The 20,560-nt window shown below is 48.7% G+C and overlaps 1 protein-coding gene across 7 annotated transcripts; it reads right to left on the bottom strand.

The window, feature by feature from the left end:
* Positions 1-153: 153 nt before the first annotated feature.
* On the bottom strand, positions 154-19,896 carry LOC102408391 (2'-5'-oligoadenylate synthase 2). Of its 7 annotated transcripts, none has more exons than XM_025267548.3 (11): positions 19,624-19,896; positions 17,558-17,834; positions 14,003-14,181; positions 11,980-12,215; positions 11,349-11,490; positions 8,755-8,925; positions 6,978-7,260; positions 5,739-5,926; positions 3,654-3,892; positions 2,450-2,609; positions 154-1,331 (listed from the first exon to the last, which is right to left on the bottom strand). In XM_025267548.3, exons 1-11 carry the CDS (start codon positions 19,798-19,800, stop codon positions 1,242-1,244), a joined length of 2,142 nt encoding a protein of 713 aa, XP_025123333.2. In that variant the 5' UTR covers positions 19,801-19,896; the 3' UTR covers positions 154-1,241. The 7 variants fall into 7 exon arrangements, 6 of the variants coding, with proteins under 6 accessions (XP_025123333.2, XP_025123332.2, XP_025123331.2 ...); XM_025267547.3 differs by adding an exon at positions 18,227-18,330 and having other exon boundaries at positions 154-2,609; positions 19,624-19,761; XM_025267546.2 differs by adding an exon at positions 18,227-18,303 and having other exon boundaries at positions 154-2,609; positions 19,624-19,757.
* Between the last annotated feature and the right edge of the window lie 664 nt (positions 19,897-20,560).

Here is a 20,560-nt window from a genome sequence, read left to right as displayed (position 1 = left end):
TACTTTTACAATCACTGTTCTATATAAAAGACACAAATGAACAGCCAGCTGAAGAGATACATAGGGGAGGAGGGCTGGCAGGCTCATGAGCGCAGAAGCTGCCATCCCCCCATCTTTGTGATACATTCATATGCTCACCAGCCAACCAGGAAGCCTTGTTGTCCAGAGTTTTATTTAGGGTTTCATTACAAGGTACAGTTGATTAAATCACTGTCCATGTGCTTGGCTTCGATCTCCAGCCCTCCTGTCCTCTTGGAAGGTTGGTAGTGGGTGGGGCTGACCGTTTCAACACTCATCACATGCTTGGCATTTCAGGCATGGCCAATCCATCCTTTGAAACTAAGGACCCACACCTCGTTAGCATAACACAGGGAGGGTTGGAAGGGGCTCCTCAGAATACAAAAGACAGCCCAAATCAGGAAGTTTCAAGGGTTTCTGAAGCTCTTTGCCAGGAACTGGTGACAAAGACCAGATCTATTCTTGTGTATCTGACAGTTGGTATATGTGGTAGTAATCAAACATTAAGTGGATATATGAAGTTAACACCTTTAGACTTCCAAGTGTCTTGAAAGCCAAAGCCAGAGGAGAAAACCTTTAGATTTGGCAAGAAGCAGCTCACGGATGGGGGGGAAATGGTAGGCTCAGAAGGAAATGACAACAGTCATACATACGTAATACATGTACATGCCTATCTGCTTTAAACAACTGCTGATGTCCATCTAAATATGTCTATCTCAACAGTCACAATCCAAGCCTGTGGAGAGTGTGCAGTTGTAAGCAGAGCCCGGCTCACTACTGGCTTAGGAGACCTTGATTTGGCAGGGCCCCATGGGAAGAGACAGGAGGCAGGCGAGGTGGAGGAGTCTGAGAGCGAGATGACAGAATCACAGGAACCGAGGGCCAGGAAAAGGGTTTCACCCTGGGAAGAGACCCCTCCTCTAAGACTTAAAGGAGAAAGAAGGAGTTAATTGGAAAAATACAGAAGGGTTCACAAATATGGCGCACGTAAAGCTGGATGAGAGCAGATGTTAATAACAGAGGTCACACACGGAACGCGATTGCAGCGAGGTAAGGCAAGACGTTTCAGAGGACGTGGAGGTGATGATTTCAAGAGGAGTTGAAGAAGCTTGGGAAGAGGTAATGGGGCCCGTCAAGGGAGGCATGTGTTACTCTTCTATACCATGAACTGATTCTTTAAAAAGTTATTGCGTGATGGCCTCTAGAAGTTTCTCCCAGCATTACTAGTCCAGGAATCTATGACTTCTGAGCAAGTGCATCTCATTGACCATAGAATACATCCCTGCTCCACAACTTCCTGGTGTCTGCACTCTCTTGAAAGAAAGAAGGAAATATATGTGCAGGAATGAAACATATCCAAGCAGTCAGAACCACTGGTGAAAAGACACAGGAAAAAGAAAGAAGGAAGTGTATCTGAGGAGGTGATGATAACCAGGGACAATCTGGGGGTACTTGCTGACAGAGAAACTGATGGGAGAATCAAGTGTACCTGGGGCCGGTATCTTGGAAGCAGGTGGAGCTTTGAACAGGTGTGGTAGGCACTCTGGGTTGACTGACCCAACCCCACCCACGGCTGTCTTCACTGCCCCCCCTTTATGGAGTCACTTTAAGCTGCAAGCAACGCATGACAACAGTTCTGGGTAACGAAACATAAGACGTTGCTGGATGAGGCTTCGAATAAGACGCCCTGTGGGTAGGTGTCCTCCACTTTTCTGTCCCTCCAGCCTGATGGTGAGCCCGCCATGCAGGGGTGCAACAGCTACTCTCAGTGGCAGGAAGACTCAGCTAGACAACTCCAGAGGGCGGGGCCAGAAGGAGCTAGGGATGAGCGTGCCCCGGGTGACACTCGGCCATCTCTGGAGACATTTTTTTTAAAAGAACTGATTTACTTATTTGGCTGTGACGGGTCTTTTTCGTCATGGCACACAGGCTCTCCAGTTGTGTTGTATGGGCTCCAGAAGGTGTGAACCTGGTTGTCTCGCAGCACGTGGGATCTTAGTTCCCTGACCAGGGATCGAACCCACATGCCCTGCACTGCAAGGTGGATTCTTAATAGGGGAATCACTGGAGACATTTTTGACTATTGCCCTTGGGGGTGGTGCACCTGCATCTCCTGGGTAGGGAACCAGGGGCTGCTGCTCAACGTCTTACACGGCTTACACGGTGAAAAACTATCCAGGCCCGAATACCAACTGTCACGGTGGAGACAATCTGCTCCTGGGGAAAGCCTGATGGAGCTGTTGAGTGAGTCCTGTATTGCCCGCCTTAGGACGTCATCAAATGGGACCAAAAAAACCCCAACTGTTTAAGCACCTGAGTTGGGCTATCTGTAATGTGTGGCTGAGTGAATCTCAACTTCCTAGAGCAGAGGAAGCTCTTGGATGGAAGCCCATCCCAGGGTAATCTCCAGACGACACTTCCTTTAGATGACTTTTTTTGGCACGTTCCATGGTTGTATGGGACATCCCGACTTATCTTTGAAGCAGAGAGAAGACAACCATTCAGTGGCTTCTTTCGCTAGAAGATGCCAGCACCAACGGTCCCCTCCACCCACGTCGCCGGTAGGATCGGCTGGGTCCAAGATCACAGGCCTAAACGAGAGGTTAGGAGTCATTAAAGGCGTGCTTTTTCAGAACTGGTGGTCTCAGAATTAGGGGCCCATTCTCTTTTCCATGATAAAACAATGTGTCTTTCTAGCTTAGATGTCAGTCATTCCAATGTACCGAAACAGTTCGAAAGGATTTCCTAGAATTAAATCATATTTGTCAGAAAAGTTTTGAAAGCTATTCGTTATTACGCATGTGAAGGCATGATATAAACATCTCCCCATGCTGATGCAACTGAAATATGATTTATTTAATCAACTCTATTTCCCAGGTGGCTCAGTGATTAAAGAACCTGTCTGCCAGCACAGGAGATGCAAGTTTGATCCTTGGGTTGGGAAGATCCCCTGGAGGAGGAAATGGCAACCTACTCCAGTATTCTTGCCTGAGAAATCTCATGGACAGAGGAACCTGGTGGGCTACAGTCCATGGGGTTGTGAAAAGTCGGACATGACTGAGTGACTGAGCACAGACTGTCAAGTTGGTCACACCCATGGCTGGCAAGCCACGGTATCTTTTTCTCTTTTTTCACCCTCCTTCCTCCATTCTTTCTCAATGTTCCTTTCTTTTCTTTCGCTTCCCTTGTTTTGGTTCCCTGCTGCTGGCGCTGAGTGGATGCACTAAGATTCCTTCCTATTCTTGAGGATAACCGTTTTGTAGGATGGAGATGGGAACCTGATCTAATAAATTACCTGTAGGATCCTTCAGCAGTGAATAATAGCATTAGTTCTCAGGGACACTCTTCCAACTCCCACACCTTTTAGACCTGCTAAGGAATCCCTGCTTTTCCTTCTGACCTAGAAAGATGAAAGCAACTCAGGACCTGGTACCCTGGTCCTTCCCTCTCTGTTCCTCCTGGATGACATTTCCCCTGCCTCCCTGGAGACCGTGGGAGGTTCTGACGGTCAGCACAGTTCCCTTCTCAGTTTCATATGAGGAATAATGAATCAGGGCCCCTGGGAGGTGAATTCCGGTCACCAAAATAGTGTTGGAGGGAATAAGGTTAAAAAGAAATGGAGGGGTTTGAGGCACCTGGTTCTCTGGATCTGGGTCAGGAGGAAGTTCCTCAGAATCTCATCATCAAAATTGTAGTTGACCGTCCAGAAGACACAGAGATGCTGATATTGTATGACCAACTCCAGGACCGTCCGGAAACCTTCAGCCATGTCAAAATCCTGTGCCCCGCTCCCCTTCTCCCAGGCGTAGATGGTGAGCAGCTCCAACGCATACTTAGGGGGCAGAGACCCCTTTTGCTTCAGTTTGTTTTCACACTGAGGGGAGAGTGGAAACATCAGACGACACTGGTTAAAGCAGGGAGGTGACACGCGCATAGCAAGAAGGTACACACGAAGGATGCTGCGGCCACAGCAGGACAACCGAGTCATGAGACACAGCCCTGGGGGGATCGGTCTGCTGGGGGCCTGAGAAGGGCCGCCCTGCAGCTCTAAGGCAGCCACGCAGGCGTCTTTGTTGAACTTTGCCTGTATGTGCCCTCCCAGAGTTATAACACAGTCTTGTCCTGGATTTCGGTGGCTGGGACAGTAGAGAATCTGCCTGCAATGAGGGAGACCTGAGTTCCATCTTTGGGTTGGGAAGATTCACTGGAGAAGGGCATGGCAACCCACTCCAGTATTCTTGCCTGGGGAATCCCATGGACAGAGGAGCCTGGCGGGCTACAGTCTGTGGGGCCGCAAAGAGTCGGACACAACTTAGCCACTAACACTTTCACCACTTTCTAAAGCCCCGCTCTGCTAATTATGTGGCCAGACATTCCACCTCCATCATTCCTGATCCTGATCCTCCTATGTCCTGATCCTCCAACGTCCCTACCCAGCAGGCAGAGGTCACCATGATGAAGTCATGGGGAAGCGAAGTGACTTGCCCAAAGTCACCCAGGAGCCCTGAGCACTCTGAGCTCCCCAGGGCTTGGCATAGAGCTGGAAACCACAGATTCGGTCTTTTCCAGCTTCAGGAATCTGGACACAGAAAGGGAACATCTCCCGAAAGAGCAGCTGTTGTGTGGGGCTCAGAAAGTGCCCCCATGAGCTGATGGAAGTGAAGGGAGGTACACCAGTATAGAAAATGCAGCCCCTGGTGCCGCCTGTCACTCCAATTTGCCTTCCAAGAGTAGCATCTGTGTGTGTTATGGGCACCCATCAGTAGGTATGCCTACATGACTTGTAGGCATGTGCATCCCAACTTCATCCTCCCTTCGGCTCCAGAATTCTTTGGGTGCCAGACCAAAGGCAAAATAAACCACATGTAGCAGCTTTGGGGGTATGAGGGGCTTACATCTGACCCAACTCAACGGGGTTAGTGATGTGAACGCCACAAAGACACTCAGGTTAAGAGCGGGAAGATTCCTTCATGTGGTTCAGTCTCCACCCAGCATGGGCAAGTGTGAGCACCAGGTAAGGACTGGTTTCATGGTCACAGAGTACTGATAAAAATAAAGACCAGGACGGTCCGGTGGCTAAGAATCTGCCTGCCAGTGCAGAGGAATCGCATTCAATCCCCGGTCTGGGAAGACCTCACATGCAGCGGGGCAACAGAGCCCTAAGTGCTACTGAGGCCTGCATGCCTAGAGCTTGTGCTCCAGCACAAGAGAAGCCCGCACACCGCAACTTGAGAGTGCCACCTGCTCACTGCAACTGGAGAGAGCCCACGTGCAGCAACAATGCAGCCCACATGCAGCCCACGCCCAGCGCAATCAGAAATCAACACAATAAGGGCTTCCCTGGTGGCTCAGTGGTAAAGAATCTGCCCGCCAGTGTAGAAGACACAAGTTTGATCCCTGCTCTGGGAAGATCCCGCATGTGGCGGCGCAACTGAGCCCATGCACCACAACTACCGAGCCTGTGCTCTAAAGCCCGGGAGCTGCAACTGCTGAAGCCCGCGCACCGAGAACCCGCGCTCCGCGACAAGAGAAACCACCACAATGAGAAGCCCGTGCACCGCACTGGAGAGTAGCCCCCACTTGCCGCAACTAGAGAAAAGCCCAAGCAGCAACCAAGACCCGGTAAAGCCAAAAATAAGTAAAAGCATTTTAAAAAATACAATAAATAGATAATTAAAAATAACAATAATGAGGTGGCTCTAGGAAAAGAGCCGTCGTACCCCTTTGTACCAGTGCTTCAGCAGGCGGATTAAATCCTTCAGTTTCGGGGGCAGGGAGCGAACAAAATTGCGCTGTAGCTTCGTGAAACACGCAGAAAATTCTCCCTCCAGGAAGACATCAGGTTTGTACAAATGGATGAGTTCAGTATAGGTCCTGGGGCTGGGTGTGCAGCCAGACTTCAGTTCACCTAGCATGGGCAAGAAATTTACATTATGCTATAGTCTCTCTAGACAGTAACAGATCTCAAAACACTGTTAATATAATTTAATCCTGGGAAATTACTTTGAACTCTATTGGTGTATGTAAACTACTGATGTCTAATATCTCCAGAGTAGTGAGTTATTAAAAATTATATGGTTTATATGACTATAGATGGCATTATTAAAGTGTTATCTAGATCTGCACTGTCCTATAGGGTAGTCATCAGCCAGGATGGCTATTTGCATTCAAACTCATTAAAGGAAAATTGAAAAATTTAGTTCCTCAGTAGCACTAGCCATATTTCAAGCTCTCCATAGATACAGAACATAATATAGGACATTTTTGTTATTGCAGAAAGGCTTTCTGGACAGCGCTAACCTGAACTTTGGAAACTATGGCCCCCAGATGACACCTGGCCCCTTTCTTGTTTTTATAAATAAAGCTTTATTCGAACACGGTCATGCTCACTTATTAATGTATTGCCTATGACTGCTTTCAAGCTACAAAGGCAGAGTTGAGTAGTTGTGATGGATACATTATGGTCCTTAAAGCTGAAAATATTTGCTCTCTTATCTTTTATAGGGCTTCCCTTCTCTTATCTTTTATAGGGCTGTTGTTGAGTCGCTAAGTTGTGTCTGACTCTGAGACCCCATGGACTGCAGCCTTCCAGGCTCCTCTGTCCATGGGGTTCTCCAGGCAAGAGTACTGGAGTGGGTTGTCATTTTCTCCTCCAGGGGATCTTCCCAACCCAGGGATCGAACCTGCATCTCCTGCATTGGCAGGTGGATTCTTTACCACTGAACCACCAGGGAAGCTCTCTGGCCTTCATCAGGATACTTAAATGAGAATAAAAATGCACACAGGTGTAAGATGCTGGTGTCATTATGTCACCTGTTGGGGCACTGGACCCAAGGCTGATTAGTAAGTCACATGACTTTCCCTCTACCCTGCTCCCGCCTCCATCACACCAGAATCCTTCTTCCTTCTTCCATCATGCCAGAAGCCTCTTCCAGAGGCTCAAATCTCAGGAATCTTACCCAGGGCATTAAATGCAGGCAGCACATCAAAGTCAACACTTTCATTGAGGACTTTGGATTTCAGAGTGAAGCTTAGCACCCAGGGAGGCTTCCATTTTGAAATCTCAAACTTCACTTCAAAATCCTTCTCCTGCTGACAGGCTTCCAGCTGCTCATGGATTTCCTTGATGATGTTGCATCTCTCATTTTTTGGGGAGGTGTAGCTTTGCAGAGAGTTTGCAAACACTACGAGGTTGGCATCAGAGCCAGTCTTCAGAGCCGTGCCTTTTGCAGTCGACCCCCCCTAGGGAAGAAAGGCAAATCGAGATACAGCGTTTTCTGGAGCTTGAGCCCCTCGCCCCTGTGGGCTGGCACCTGTTGGGCTAATTGATGAGGTTGCCAGGGGTAGTCCCAAGTTTGTGTCTCCAATTAGGGCTGAGTCCTAAGCGGAGTGTTTCATTTTCCCAAGAAATAGAATCCTCTGATTCCAAAGGTGGTTTGTCTCACACTTTTTGATGTGTGAATTTACCCACAAACAACGGATAGGTTAGTTTTAAATTACCTACTTTTCAAGTCAACGTCCTAAATACTTCTGGTAAAGACTTCATAGCTTTACAGACTCAGGAACACAGAGAGCAGACTAGTGGTTACAGCACGGGGAAGGGCGGGGGCAGGGCCCATAGAGGTGGGGTGTAAGAGGTGCAAACTATTAGGGATAAATAAGCTACAGCGACATACTGTACACCTTGGGGAATAAAGCCACTATTTTATAATAACTATAAGTGGAGGGCGCTCAGTCGCTCAGTCCTGTCTGCCTCTTTGCGACCCCATGGACTGTAGCCTGCCAGGCTCCTCTGTCTGTGGAATTCTCCAGGCAAGAATATTGGAGTGGGTTGTCGTCTTCTCCTCCAGGAGATCTTCCCAACCCAGGGATCAAACATATATCTCCTGGGTTGCAGGTGGATTCTTTACCACTGAGCCACCATTTAAATTACATTGTTTTACAAAATTGTGAATCACTATATCATACACCTTGCGTGTGTGTGCTCAGTCACTCAGTTGTGTCTGACTCTTTGCGACCCCATGGACTATAGCCCACCAGGCTCCTCTTTCCATGGGATTTTCCAGGCAAGAATACTGGAGTGGGGTGCCATCTCCTACTCCAGGGGATCTTCCTGGACACAGGGATCAAACCCTAGCCTCTTGCATCTCTTGCATTGGCAGGTGGATTCTTCACCACTGTGCCACCAGGGAAGCCCAACCGTATGTATACCTTACTGTACCTTGTATGATACTGTACAGCAACTATACTTGAAGTCAATCATTTTAAAAAGAGACCATAGTGAGGAAAAAATATCCTCAACTAATAGCAAAAATCTAAAATTTTCCCACTACAAGTGATACACTACAAGCCAAGGATGGGCAAAGAGGGCCAAGCAGCGATCCTTCACCTCTGGGTCAACCTTGGAGGCTAACGCAGAATCAGAAGTCTGTCGGGAACGGGTACCCCCTGGTGGTCCAGCGGTTAGAACTCAGTGCTCTCAATGCTGTGGGTTCGATACCTGGTGTGGGAATAAAGACCCTGCGAAACACACAACGTGCCCTGCCCCAGAGCCTATCACGGATGACTTCAGCAGTGCCTCAGCACCCTCCACTGAGAACTGGGGTCCCAGGCGCTGGTATCCCCAGCTTCCCTCCCACATCCTTTGCCCTCACATTTCCGGTGGTCACAACTCTTGCCCAGATCCAGGGACTACTTAGTTCTCCGCAAAGAACAAAGGAAAAAGCCAGGGCTCACCTGGATAACTTGAATCTTTGTAGTTGAATGTCGAAAGCAATTTTTTTCAAGGAATGAACAGATGATTTTAAGAGCTTTCTTGATCTGGTCTTGGAAAGTCTGGTTGGGCTGGAGAAAGTCCTTGACGAACTTATCTAGCAGATGGCCTGGGGTTATGTAGAGTGGTGCAGGCTGTGGAAGGAGCCAGCTGTGAGATGCCCCCTGGCAGCCACCACCCCCCATCCCGCTTCCTCCCCTGCCTTCTCTGTTCCACCAACCCCTCCTTCCTGCTCTCCAACCCTCCTGCTGGTACCTGTGTCATCATGAGTTCTCACATCAACATACCCTAAGAGCATGCCTGAGAGTTCCAGGTGGTACCCAAGATCCGCCTGAAACAAAAGCTCCCCTCCTTGCTCCTCCTTATGCCCTAGGAGAGATCTGGCTCCTTCTCCCAAACAGGTTTGTGATGCCCTGGGCTCTGAATCACTCTCTCCTTTCCACTTTCTGTTCTGGCTTCGTCTGCCAGTTGCCAGTACCTCCTATGAATAGCTTCTCATATTCCTTCCTTATTTTCCCATTGATTGTGGGTATTGTTGACTCCTGATGATCACACTCATTCCTTTTTTCGAGGTTCTATCAGCCTCTGTTAGACACCCTCTGCCCGGGTGGACTGGGTTTCCAGGCGCTGCTGTAACAAACCACGGTTCTGGAGACTAAACTCCTGAAATCAGAGCATGGGCAGGGCCGGGCTCTCTCCCAAGACTCCGGAGAGAATCCTTCCTCGTATCTTCCAGCTTCTGGCAGTCCTGCAGTCTTCCTTGTCTCGTGGCGGCATCACGCCTGCCCCTGCCTCCGTTGTCACGTGACCTTGTCCGCTCTATGTCTGTCCCTGAGTGTCTTCTTATAAGACCCAGTCATAGGATTCAGAGCCCATGCTGATCCAGGGTGACCCCTTAACTGATGATACCTGCAAAGACACTGCTTCCAAAGAAGGTCACATGCTGAGGATCTGGGGGGATGTGAATTTTCCGGGACACTATTCGACCCTTCACTGCAGGGGATGTTGTTCCCTCTAAGTGTGTTGAAGAGAGGGATGTCCTGGGGTTGGAGGGGCTGTGTGCTCATTCTGAAGGGGGCAGTTCCCTGCTTTCGAATCAAATGGGGTCGTGGAGGGTGGGACCTGCTCACTCCCTCGCACCTCCGGTTGCTTCTGGAAGGAAACCATATTCTGATGAGTAAAGGGGGTCTGACACCCGCCCAGAAGTGCGGTTCTCTCCTCTTCAGTAGAAAACGTCAGATGGCGTATGCCCTGTAGACCACAGCTCAAGACACCTCACCTGAGCCTCTTCTCTTTGCTGTTTTGCTCAGGCCTCAGCCTGCAGAGGCAGTTTGCTTCTTGCTCTGGGCAGGGAAAACAGCGGTACCCCTCCTCAATGTCCGCATCCTGCTCTCTGACTCTGCCTACCTTATGCAAAGATGGGACTTAGCAGATATGATCAGACTTGTGTGGATCAATGTGCTTCTCCTCTGGGGAGGGGAGGGGGAAGTCAATGCATCTGGCCGCGTCATTAGTTCCCATCTCCCGCCTCACTTCTCACTCTCACGCCCCAGCCCCATAGTGTGTGAAAGGAGCTCAGGGCCTGATCCAGCATCTGCTGGCGGGCCACCACCCACGTCTCCTGGGCTCTGCTCCATTTCACCTGTCACCACCTTCTCACCTGCTTCCTCTCTTGCAGAAACTAACTCTCTTGCAAACTCTCGTTTGCAGATGCCCCCATTCTTCTTTGTTCAACTTTACACTTTACCATCATTTTAATGGAAGGGAAGGCCCCCTAAGGGTGTGTGTACAGATTGAACTGTGTCCTCCTAAAAACTGCATTGAAGTCCCGACCTCTAGGCCCTATTCATGTGAGCTTATTTGGAAACAGAGTCTTTGAAAAGAGGTAATCAAGTTAAGGGGCCACCCCTGGTCGTTCAGTGGTAAAGAATCCACCTGCTAATGCAGGAGGTGCAGGCTTGATCCTTGGGTGAGGAAGATCCCTTGGAGCCGGAATGGCAACCCACTCCAGTATTCTTGCCAAGGAAGTCCTGTGGACAAAGGAGCCTGGGGGGCTAGTCCATGGGGTCACAAAAGAGTCGGACAGTGAGCAAACAGTGAAAAGAATCGAGTTAAGATGAGGTCGTTACTGTGGGGCCCCTTATTCTGTATGACTGGGGTCCTTATAAGAAGAGCAGAGAGACACAGAGACAGACAAGCATGCAGGGAAGACGTGATGACACAAGAGAGGCTCACGCGACAATGGAGGCAGGGACTGGGGTGACGCTGCCACACGCCAAGGATTTCTTGCAACCATCAGAAGCTGGAAGAGGCACGGAAGCACTCTCCCGTGGAGCCTTCAGAGGGAGCATGGTCCTGCTGATGCCTTGATCTTGGACTTCTAGTCCCCAGAACTGAGACGGAATACATTTCTGTTGCTTTAAGCCACCAGTGAGTGGTACTCTGCCACAGCAGCTCTGGGCAACCAACTTAGGGTGATCTCGGATAGACTGTCATCCAAGTGTCAGGCGGGCCCTGTCTGCAGCAGCACCCCAGCTGTGCCGGAAAGCTCTCTCACCAGAACATTCCAAGATGGTCCAGGTGACTCGTTCTGCCTCAGAGAACGCAACCAGTTTTGAGCTTCGTGTTTTAGTTGTAGCCAGCAGGTGTTACCCGTGCTCACATTATTGGTTGGGTCAGTTGGATCCAAGATTACTGGCCTATAAATTCCGTTAGGTTAAAAAATAATAATCAGTTGGGTTGCTTGCGGGAGAAGAAATCAGTTTAAGGGAGAGAGGGCTGGACTGGGCACCCAGGAATCTGTATTTTACCTCCTGCAGTTCCTCCCAATTGCTGAAGTGCTTTGTCTAAGATGTCTAGCCTCTCTGGTCCTGTTTACTCTGCTTCCCGGACATGTTCCATTCATAAGCTAATAAAACGGTCTCGTCTTTTTGCTGACCTGTCTCCGTAGCCCCTTCTTTCTATGAGGGGAAGTGCTTGCTTTGTGGACAAAAGGTGACAATGGTTTAGAATGTGAGAAATGTGGAAGCATTCCTCTTTCAGACAGACCTCTCTTTGCCTCCACTGCAGCTAGTGTTCTTTTGACAGACCCCCTGGCAGGGGAAAGGGGGATGGATCCTCATTCTAAGGGGGCACAGCCTGGCATGCAGATAAAGAGGGAAGGAGAGATGGAATGGGAAGCTTGGTACCTCGGGGCTTGGAGCTGGCTCAGCAGGATGTTGCGGACGGTCTCATCTCCAAAGTTGTAGTTGACTGTCCAATAGACACACAGCTGCTCCTGCTTCTCGATGAGCCTCAGAACAGTCCTGACACCTTCAGCCATATCAAAGTCCTCCGCTCCACACCCCTGTTCCCAGGCGTAGATCGTAAGCAGCTCCAGTGCATATGGAGGCAGCAGGGAGGAATTGATCAGCTTTTCCTGGCACTGTGAGAGGAGAGAAGCCTGGCAGATAACTTGGGACCCGTGCCAGGGGTCTGAAAGCAAGAAACTAGAAGTCTATAGGAAGTCACCATCCCCTGCTAGTGACAGAAATGATATGGTGGCTAAAATCCCATAGACTGACAATAGCAAGTGTTGGCAAGAATGTGGAGCACCTGAAACTATCATCCGCAGCTGATGGGAGTGTGAACTGGTGCAACCATTTGGGAACGCTATTCAGCTGTATTTACTAAAGTTAAATGTATATCTATGTAGTCCACAAATTCATTCATATATGCCATGTGTATATGTATACACATATACATACATATTCATATATGTAGCTAGGTCGCTTCAGTCGTGTCTGACTCTTTGTGACCCCATGGACTGTAGCCTGCCAGGCTCCTCTGTCCATGGGGATTCTCCAGGCAAGCATACTGGAGTGGGTTGCCATGCCCTCCTCATCATGTATATATATATAATATATGAATATATATTGCATATATAAGGTATATGGACTTCCCAGGTGGAGCAGCAGTAAAAGATTCCACCCCACCAGACAATGCAGGAGATGCAGGAGACATGGGTTTGATCCCTGAGTCAGGAAGATCCCCTGGAGGAAGAAATGGTACCCCACTCCAGTATTCTTGCCTGGGAAATCCCATGGACAGAGGAGCCTGGTGGGCTACAGCCCATGGAGTCGAAAGACACAACTGAGCAACTGGGTATGCATGTGTGCGCGTGTGTGACACACACACACGCGGACGTACACACACACACACACACACACACACACACACATATAGTATACCTTATAGCACAGCAGTTTCACTCCTGCACTTTTACCCAAGAGGAATTGACTGCTTAAAGTCACCAAAAAAAAAAAAAGACATGTAGGGGAATATCCATTGTAGCCTAACTCCTGATAGCCCAATTTGGGAGTGACCCATTCTCTTCGCAGTGGAACGCATCCAGGTACAGCGTGGTAACGCAATGCAGTAGTATCAAACAATGAAGAACCTCGACTCCCTGCCACAACATGGAAAAACCTCTCAGGCCTAACACTGAGCTAGAGGTGGCAAACGTAAAGTACATTTAGTAAGATTCCGTTGACACCGAGTTTAAAAACAAACAAAACTAATCTGTGGTGACAGATGTTAGGACAGAGGTTTGTTGGGGAGCAGTATGGACTGGGAGTGGGCAGCCTGCTGGGGTGCAGGAAATGTGCCCTATTTTGATCTGAGGATTGCCTGCTGCAGCTGCTGCTGCTAAAGTCGCTTCAGTTGTGTCCGACTGTGCGACCCCATGGACGGCAGCCCACCAGGCTCCCCCGATAATGCACTGAGCTGTATTCCTTTGTGTGTGTGTGTGTGTGTGTGTGTGGCATGTGAGATCTTACTTCCCCTACCAGGGTTTGAACCTGAACCCCTGTATTGGAACGGTGGTATCTTAACCCCTGGACGACCAGTAAAGTCCTGAGCTGTATTCTTGAATGCGAACATGTTCAGTTCAGTTCAGTTCAGTCGCTCAGTCGTGTCCGACTCTTTGCGACCCTGTGGACTGTAGCCCACCAGGCTCCTCTGTCCATGGGATTCTCCAACCAGAAATACCAGAGTGGGTTTCCTCCTCCAGGGGGGCTTCCTGACCCAGGGTCTCTTGCACAGCAGGCAGCTTCTTGACTGCCTGTGCCATCATTCTTAACGTTCTTGTATTGACACTTTACCCAAGATGAATCGTCTCAGTCAAAGGGAAACAGATGATCGATAGCAATAGACGCACAATTTGAAATTTACCTTTTGAAACCAGTGCTTTACCAAGAGGATCAAATCCTTTAGTTTGCTGGGATAGTTGCTAAAAAACTTCTCCTGGAGTTCAGTGAAGCAGACTGAGAACTCACCAGGCCTGGCTCTCACCATATCCAAGGATCTTTTGAGTTCTCGATAGCTCCAGAGGCTAGACTTCTCACTTAAGCCTGGTGTGAAAGAGAAGCAGAACTTCTGATTTTCAGGGACCCTAGCCTCGGTGAGCCCACAAAGAAGGCTGGATGCAGCTAGATGGCACACGCTCACTGCTTCATCTATAAGAGGATGGGGGTATTTGCATAAAAGGTGAGGGGTGGTCTGTCCTGCTAGATAATAAAATGTAGTTAGGCTACTATGTAGTAAAGAATGTTATTTTAAAATTCCCCTGTAGTTTACTTGTCTCAGAAATGAAATGAAATGCCAGTCGCTCAGTCGTGACCAACCATCTGAGCCACCAGGGAGCCCTGCTTTTCTCAGAAAGCAACCATTATTGTTTCGTCTGGAGGGGGAGGAGGGGACAAAGATTCAAGTTTGGAATGTGTCACTCTGCCGCCATCTCGTGGCAGCTCCTGGATACTACATGTGAGGAAGACCTGGTCTTTCCGTTCTTACATCATCCTTGCATGACGGGGAGAAGCCAGCAGAGGGCGCTCTGGCCTTATCTCCAACCACCCTGCGGTGACCCAGAGAAGGTCAGTTCAGTTCAGTCGCTCAGTCGTGTCCGACTCTGCGACCCCATGAACCGCAGCACGCCAGGCCCCCCTGTCCGTCACCAAACTCCCGGAGTCCACCCAAACCCATGTCCATTGTGTCGGTGATGGCATCCAACCATCTCATCCTCTGTCGTCCTTTTCTCCTGCCCTCAATCTTTCCCAGCATCAGGGTCTTTTCAAATGAGTCAGCTCTCAGAATCAGGTGGCCAAAGTATTGGAGTTTCAGCTTCAACATCAGTCCCTCCAATGAACACCCAGGACTGATCTCCTTTAGGATGGACTGGTTGGATCTCCTTGCAGTCCAAGGGACTCTCAAGAGTCTTCTCCAACAACACAGTTCAAAAGCATCAATTATTCGGCGCTCAGCTTCCTTTACAGTCCAACTCTCACATCCATACATGATACTGGAAAAACCATAGCCTTGACTGGATGGACCTTTGTTGACAAAGCAATGTCTCTGCTTTTTAATATGCTGTCTAGGTTGGTCATAACTTTCCTTTCAAGGAGTAAGCATCTTTTAATTTCATGGCTGCAATCACCATCTGCGGTGATTCTGGAGCCCCCCAAAATAAAGTCAGCCACTGTTTCCACTGTTTCCCGACCTGTTTGCCATGAACCAGAAGAGAGAACATAGGATATCCTAAGAATTCTGAGTCACACTGTCTCTTCACCTTGTCTCCAGCCCCTCCTGCTGAAATGGAGCAGGACACTATGGTCCTTGCCTCCTCCCACTCCCACCATGCTCTCTGTCTGCTTTTTGCCTGGGGAAAACTTTAGTCAAAGGATAAGTTTAACCAGAGAGATGAGAACATGCAGAAACAAAGGAAAAGAGTCAAAGGAGACCAAATAATAATAATATAATCATTAAACATAATTGAGCTCCAGTCTATGGGGTTGCAAAGATTCAGACTCCACTAAACGACTAACTCAACATTAAGCTTAGTCAAGGACCTCTGAGAGTTTCCTTCTCAAGGATTATAGATAACATTCTGAGCCATATCCATGAGCTGCCATATAGATACTGAAACTCCAGGTGGAAGAAGTTAACTATGCGATGACCAGACTGTACCCATGACATGAGCTGCCGCAGTTCTGAGACTGGACCCCAAAGAAAATGGAAAAAAACTGGCCCTGGAACTGAAGATAAACTGCATCTAAAACAATTGAGATGATGCTGGTCAGATCACTGATGACCAGTTTGAAGATGACTGTCAGAGCTGACTGTACTTTTTCTTCATGTAGCCCCCTCCCTCAGTCTAAAAAAGCTCGTCCCCACTGATGATCAGCGGGAGAAGTTGACCTTTGGACAGATGTCTGCCCTCCCCTGAAGTTACTGGCATCTGAAATAAAGCTAATTTTCCTTTCCATCAGGTTGGCCTATTTGTTGAATTTTGGACGGTGAGCAGCTGGACCCACACACCTTTCAGTAACACTTTGAGTCAGGCATGTATTCTCAATCCTTACTGTCTGAAAGGCCCTGGAAGTTAGCTTTTTCTAGCTTTGATCTTACAGTTGGACAAAGGTGGGTTAGTAGTAGGATCAGGGTGAGAATTCAGGGCTGCCTAACTCACAAGCTGCTGCATTTTTTCCTCTGAACTAGGTCACCTTTCTGTGAATGTGAGTCATCAGGTTTTGTGTGTGTGTGTGTGTGTGTGTGTGTCCATCTTGAAGGCACCATGCCTGACTCTTAAAAGACTCGGGCTTTTATTCTAGTTCTGTCAGTAACTGGGTGTGACCCTGGATACAGCCATTTCTTTCTGATTCCATTTGTTTAATGAGGGGTTGGATGTCAACTCTGATAATTAAGTTTGTGATAATATATGTATCTAATGCTTGAGACTAAGCTGTGACTATGGCAAGTCTTATCCACTCAATAAACCAACCATCCATCCACCCAGTCACCCATCCTTTCATCCATCCACCCAGTCAACCATCCATTCATTTATCCAGTCAACCATCCATTCATTTATCCAGTCAACCATCCATCCATCCATCCATCCAACCATCCATCCATCCAGTCAACCATCCATCCATCCATCCTCCAACCATCCATCCATCCAGTCAACCATCCTTCTATCCAACCATTGATCCATTTAAACAGTTGCCCATGGAAGATCCTTGCCTTGATGTTGACCTGATTAGAGGGCAACTCCAAACCTGCTCTAGCTGAACTTTTCTCAGATGTTTTCCCCATCCTCTACCTCTAACCAACGTTTATTCTAGTTTACATCTTCACTATGGTCCGCAGAAGAGCAGCAACCGCCATGAGGCTGGTTGAAAATACAGAATTCTGGACCCCAATCTCTTGAACCAGAGCCATCATTTTAACAAGTTTCTCAGGGGATTTGTGCGCATATCACAGTTTGAGGACCTCTACTCTAGGTTCTAGAATCTAGAACATTTCCTCCAAAGTCAATTAGGAGTTAAAGGAGAGGTTCTAAAGAACAGAGTAAGCTCAAGGTAGGAGAAGTCTTCTCTCTTCAAAGTCTTCCCTGGTGGCTCAAACAGTAAAGAATTTGCCTGCACTGCAGGAGAAGAGGGTTTGATCCCTGGCTGGGGAAGATCCCTTGGAGAAGAGAATGGCAACCCACTCCAGTATTCTTGCCTGGAGAATTCCATGGACAGAGGAGCCTGGCAGGTTACAGTCCATAGGGTCACAAAGGTAGGACACACCTGAGTAATTAACACTTTCACTTTCTTTTCACTTTTAGTGGTATTTATTCCATCCCCATGCTGCCCATCACCCCTTTCATTGGCTTTGTTCTCTTGACAAGCCCTTCCAGACCCATACCTCCACCCCTCTCCACCACCCTGCATGTCCAGGAGAGCTCACCCAGAGCATTGAAGGCAGGCAGCACGTTGAAAGTGATGCTCTGCTGCTTTGTGGAAAGCTGGACCATGACCCTGGAGCTCCTATTGGTGTTCTGGAGCTCCATCTTGGCTGCCAGTTTCAGCGTGGACTCACAGTGCTTCATCTGTGCCCAGATTTTGCCAAGGAGTTCATATTGTCTTTTTTCCTGGTCCTGGAATTGCTCAAGGTCCCCAAAGAAGACGACAAGCGTACCATCGGAGTTGCCTCTTAAGACCGTTCTCCGGCCATAGGAGCCACCCTACCAGCAACAGAGAAGCAGATGTGAAAGTCTGAACCCTCTGGGGTCAGTGGGCACCCCAACAGGCAGAAGTATTTCTCAACTCGAGCAGAAGTCCCACACATCACCATAGTCTAAGAGTTGAGTGGCCGGTGTTCATCTGTCCACCCAAAGAGCTGAATCAGGGCACCCACAGCAGCATTTCCCCTACAAGCCCCAAACAGAAGGCAGCTTGGATGGCCATCAGCAGCAGAGCAGACAAATGTGGTGCGCCCACACAGCGGGATGCATGGCAACAACAAAATGATAACAGCTGCACGCCGCAACGCACGCCTCGTCAACCGGTGGGTCGAGAACAGAGCCCACACGTTACAGCCACACAGCGCACGGTGTCTTTAGACAGGGAGACCAACCTGCTCAGTTTTAGCCCCGAGACGTCCATGTCCCAGAAAACCCTTCAGTCGCAGACAAACCCGGAAGCTTGATCACTCTATACGAAGTTTAAAAACAGGCAAAACTAATCTATGCTGTTAGAAGTCAGGAGAGTGGTTGGCTGGGGTTGAGGGTAATGAGTGGACAAGGGGCCCAGGGACTCTTGGGTGGGAGCTGGGAAAATTTTATTTCTTGATCTGGGTATAGGTCACACAGGTATGTTGTCTGTGGCAATCCATCAAGCTGTACACAAATCTGTGCACTTGTTGTACATATTTTTTTAATGAGAAAAAAGTTAACAATTTTGAGAGGTAGGACTGCATGGTGGTTAAGGGTGCATGCTCCCAAACAAACTGTCGCCATTGTTTAGTTGCTCAGTCGTGTCCAATTCTGCGACCCCACGCACTGGTGCCCACCAGGCTCCTCTGTCCCTGGGATTTCCCAGGCAAGAATACTGGAGTGGGCTGCCATTTCCTTCTCCAGGGGATCTTCCTGACCCAGGGATCGAACCCATGTTTCCTGTACCTCAGTGTGGATTCTTTACCACGGAGCCACCAGGGAAGCCCTCCCAAATAGATTACCTGAGCTTAAAATCCCAGGTCGAATACCAACTAATAATAACTTCCCCAAGCTTCATTTTCCTTATCTGGGCCAAGACAGGAGACACCATGTGTCCAGGTGTCTTTCCTCCTAGGGCCAGTGGGTGTGTGTAAGGGCAGAGGCCAGAAAGCACGTGACTGCAGAGGAGTGCGGTGCTGGAGAGCACGGGGGTGGGGCTGGGCACACGTAATCCCCTCCCTACCCTAGGGTCCTGGCAGCTTCCCAGCATCATTTCTTCCTCAAAATTCTAGAATCTTCAGCCTCCACCCTAGGGTTTGTGCCAGAGCACCAAACATGTCTAACTGATGAGGCTTCCCACCTCCTTGGAGTTGAGAAATCATAGAACATTCTTGAATAGTTTTATTGAACTCTGGTAGGCTCAGTTACTCGTCTGTAAAATGGGGAGGATAAAAATGCCACAGGTAACCACAGCTGATTTACTGCTGTGGGTTTGTGCCAAGTCCTTGCCAGAACAGTATGTGTTTAAGCCTTTAACACTTGGCACTGAGTATTATTCTCCTCCCATTTTACACATTTGGACACTGAGGCACAGAGAGGTTAAGCAACCTACCCCGGGTCACACAGCAGTAAGGGGCAGAATCCACGCTCTCCCAACCTGTACCCCTAAACTCTACACCCTGGTCCATCATGTCACTCTAGTGTGGGCTTAGACAAGGTGATGTCTTGCACACCCAGGGCCCAGAACACAGCACGTGCTCAGCACCAAGTCCCTCTGCCTCCTGGGTCCCAGAAGCACTGACCCCAGCCATCTACTCACTTTGGCCACCCCTGTCACAGTGAGGGACGGGCAGGGTTCCTGCAGGACTTCACAGATGGTGTCCACTGACTGGTCGATGTCCTTCTGACAGTCTTCAAAAGGCCTCAGGTGGTTCTGGATAAACTCCTCCAGTTTCTCAGAAGGCTGTTCATAGAGATGGGACTCCCAGCTGCCCATGGCTCTGACTGGCTGCTGAGATGACAGCTGGTGGCAGAGCGGGAGGCTGAGGAGAATAAGGAACTTCTGTGTGCAGGGGGAGGAGAGGGGAGAAAACCGAAACTCACACCAGGGGAAAAGGAAACTCAGAGTCTTCCGGCCCAACCCAGGCCTCGCCCCCAGTCTCTCCGCTGCTCTCAAGGGAGGCTTGTAGTTTAAAACATGGCCCCTTGAGCTGGATTATGAGGGCTTGATCTGGGTTATGTCTGTGTCTTTGAGCACACTGCCAGCACTTTTTGTGCCTCGATTTCCATCTGTAAAATGGGGGTAACAGTGGTACCTATCTCACAGGCTTAATACAAAGATTAAAATACTTGCAAAGTGCTTAGAACAGGACCTGAAATATGGCTAGTGCTATAAAGTGTTTGTAAAGCAAATAATTTCATAGGGGGCCAGAGGTTTTCTTTCTTTTTTTTATAATTGAAGTATAGCTGATTTAAAATATTGTGTTAGTTTTCAGGAGTTTAGCAAACTGATTGAGTTATATTTACATCTAAATATATATATATATACACACACACATATATATATATATACACATATATATATATATACTGTAAAAAATTATTTTCCCAGAGGTCATCTTTTGAGGCTCTTTCCTCTTTTCCCTGTTTCCAATGGTTTGGGAATTCAGAGTTGATGAGAACAGTGAGGAGAAGAGACCAGAGAGGGCCCTGACTTGTTTTGGGGCACATGGCAAGGCAAGGGTTCAGCCACTTGG

The sequence above is a fragment of the Bubalus bubalis genome, chromosome 17 (assembly GCF_019923935.1).
Source record: "Bubalus bubalis isolate 160015118507 breed Murrah chromosome 17, NDDB_SH_1, whole genome shotgun sequence".
Classification (NCBI taxonomy): Eukaryota; Metazoa; Chordata; class Mammalia; order Artiodactyla; family Bovidae; genus Bubalus; species Bubalus bubalis.
Note: the sequence above shows the minus strand (reverse complement) of the source record. Positions and strands in the feature narration are given on the sequence as shown.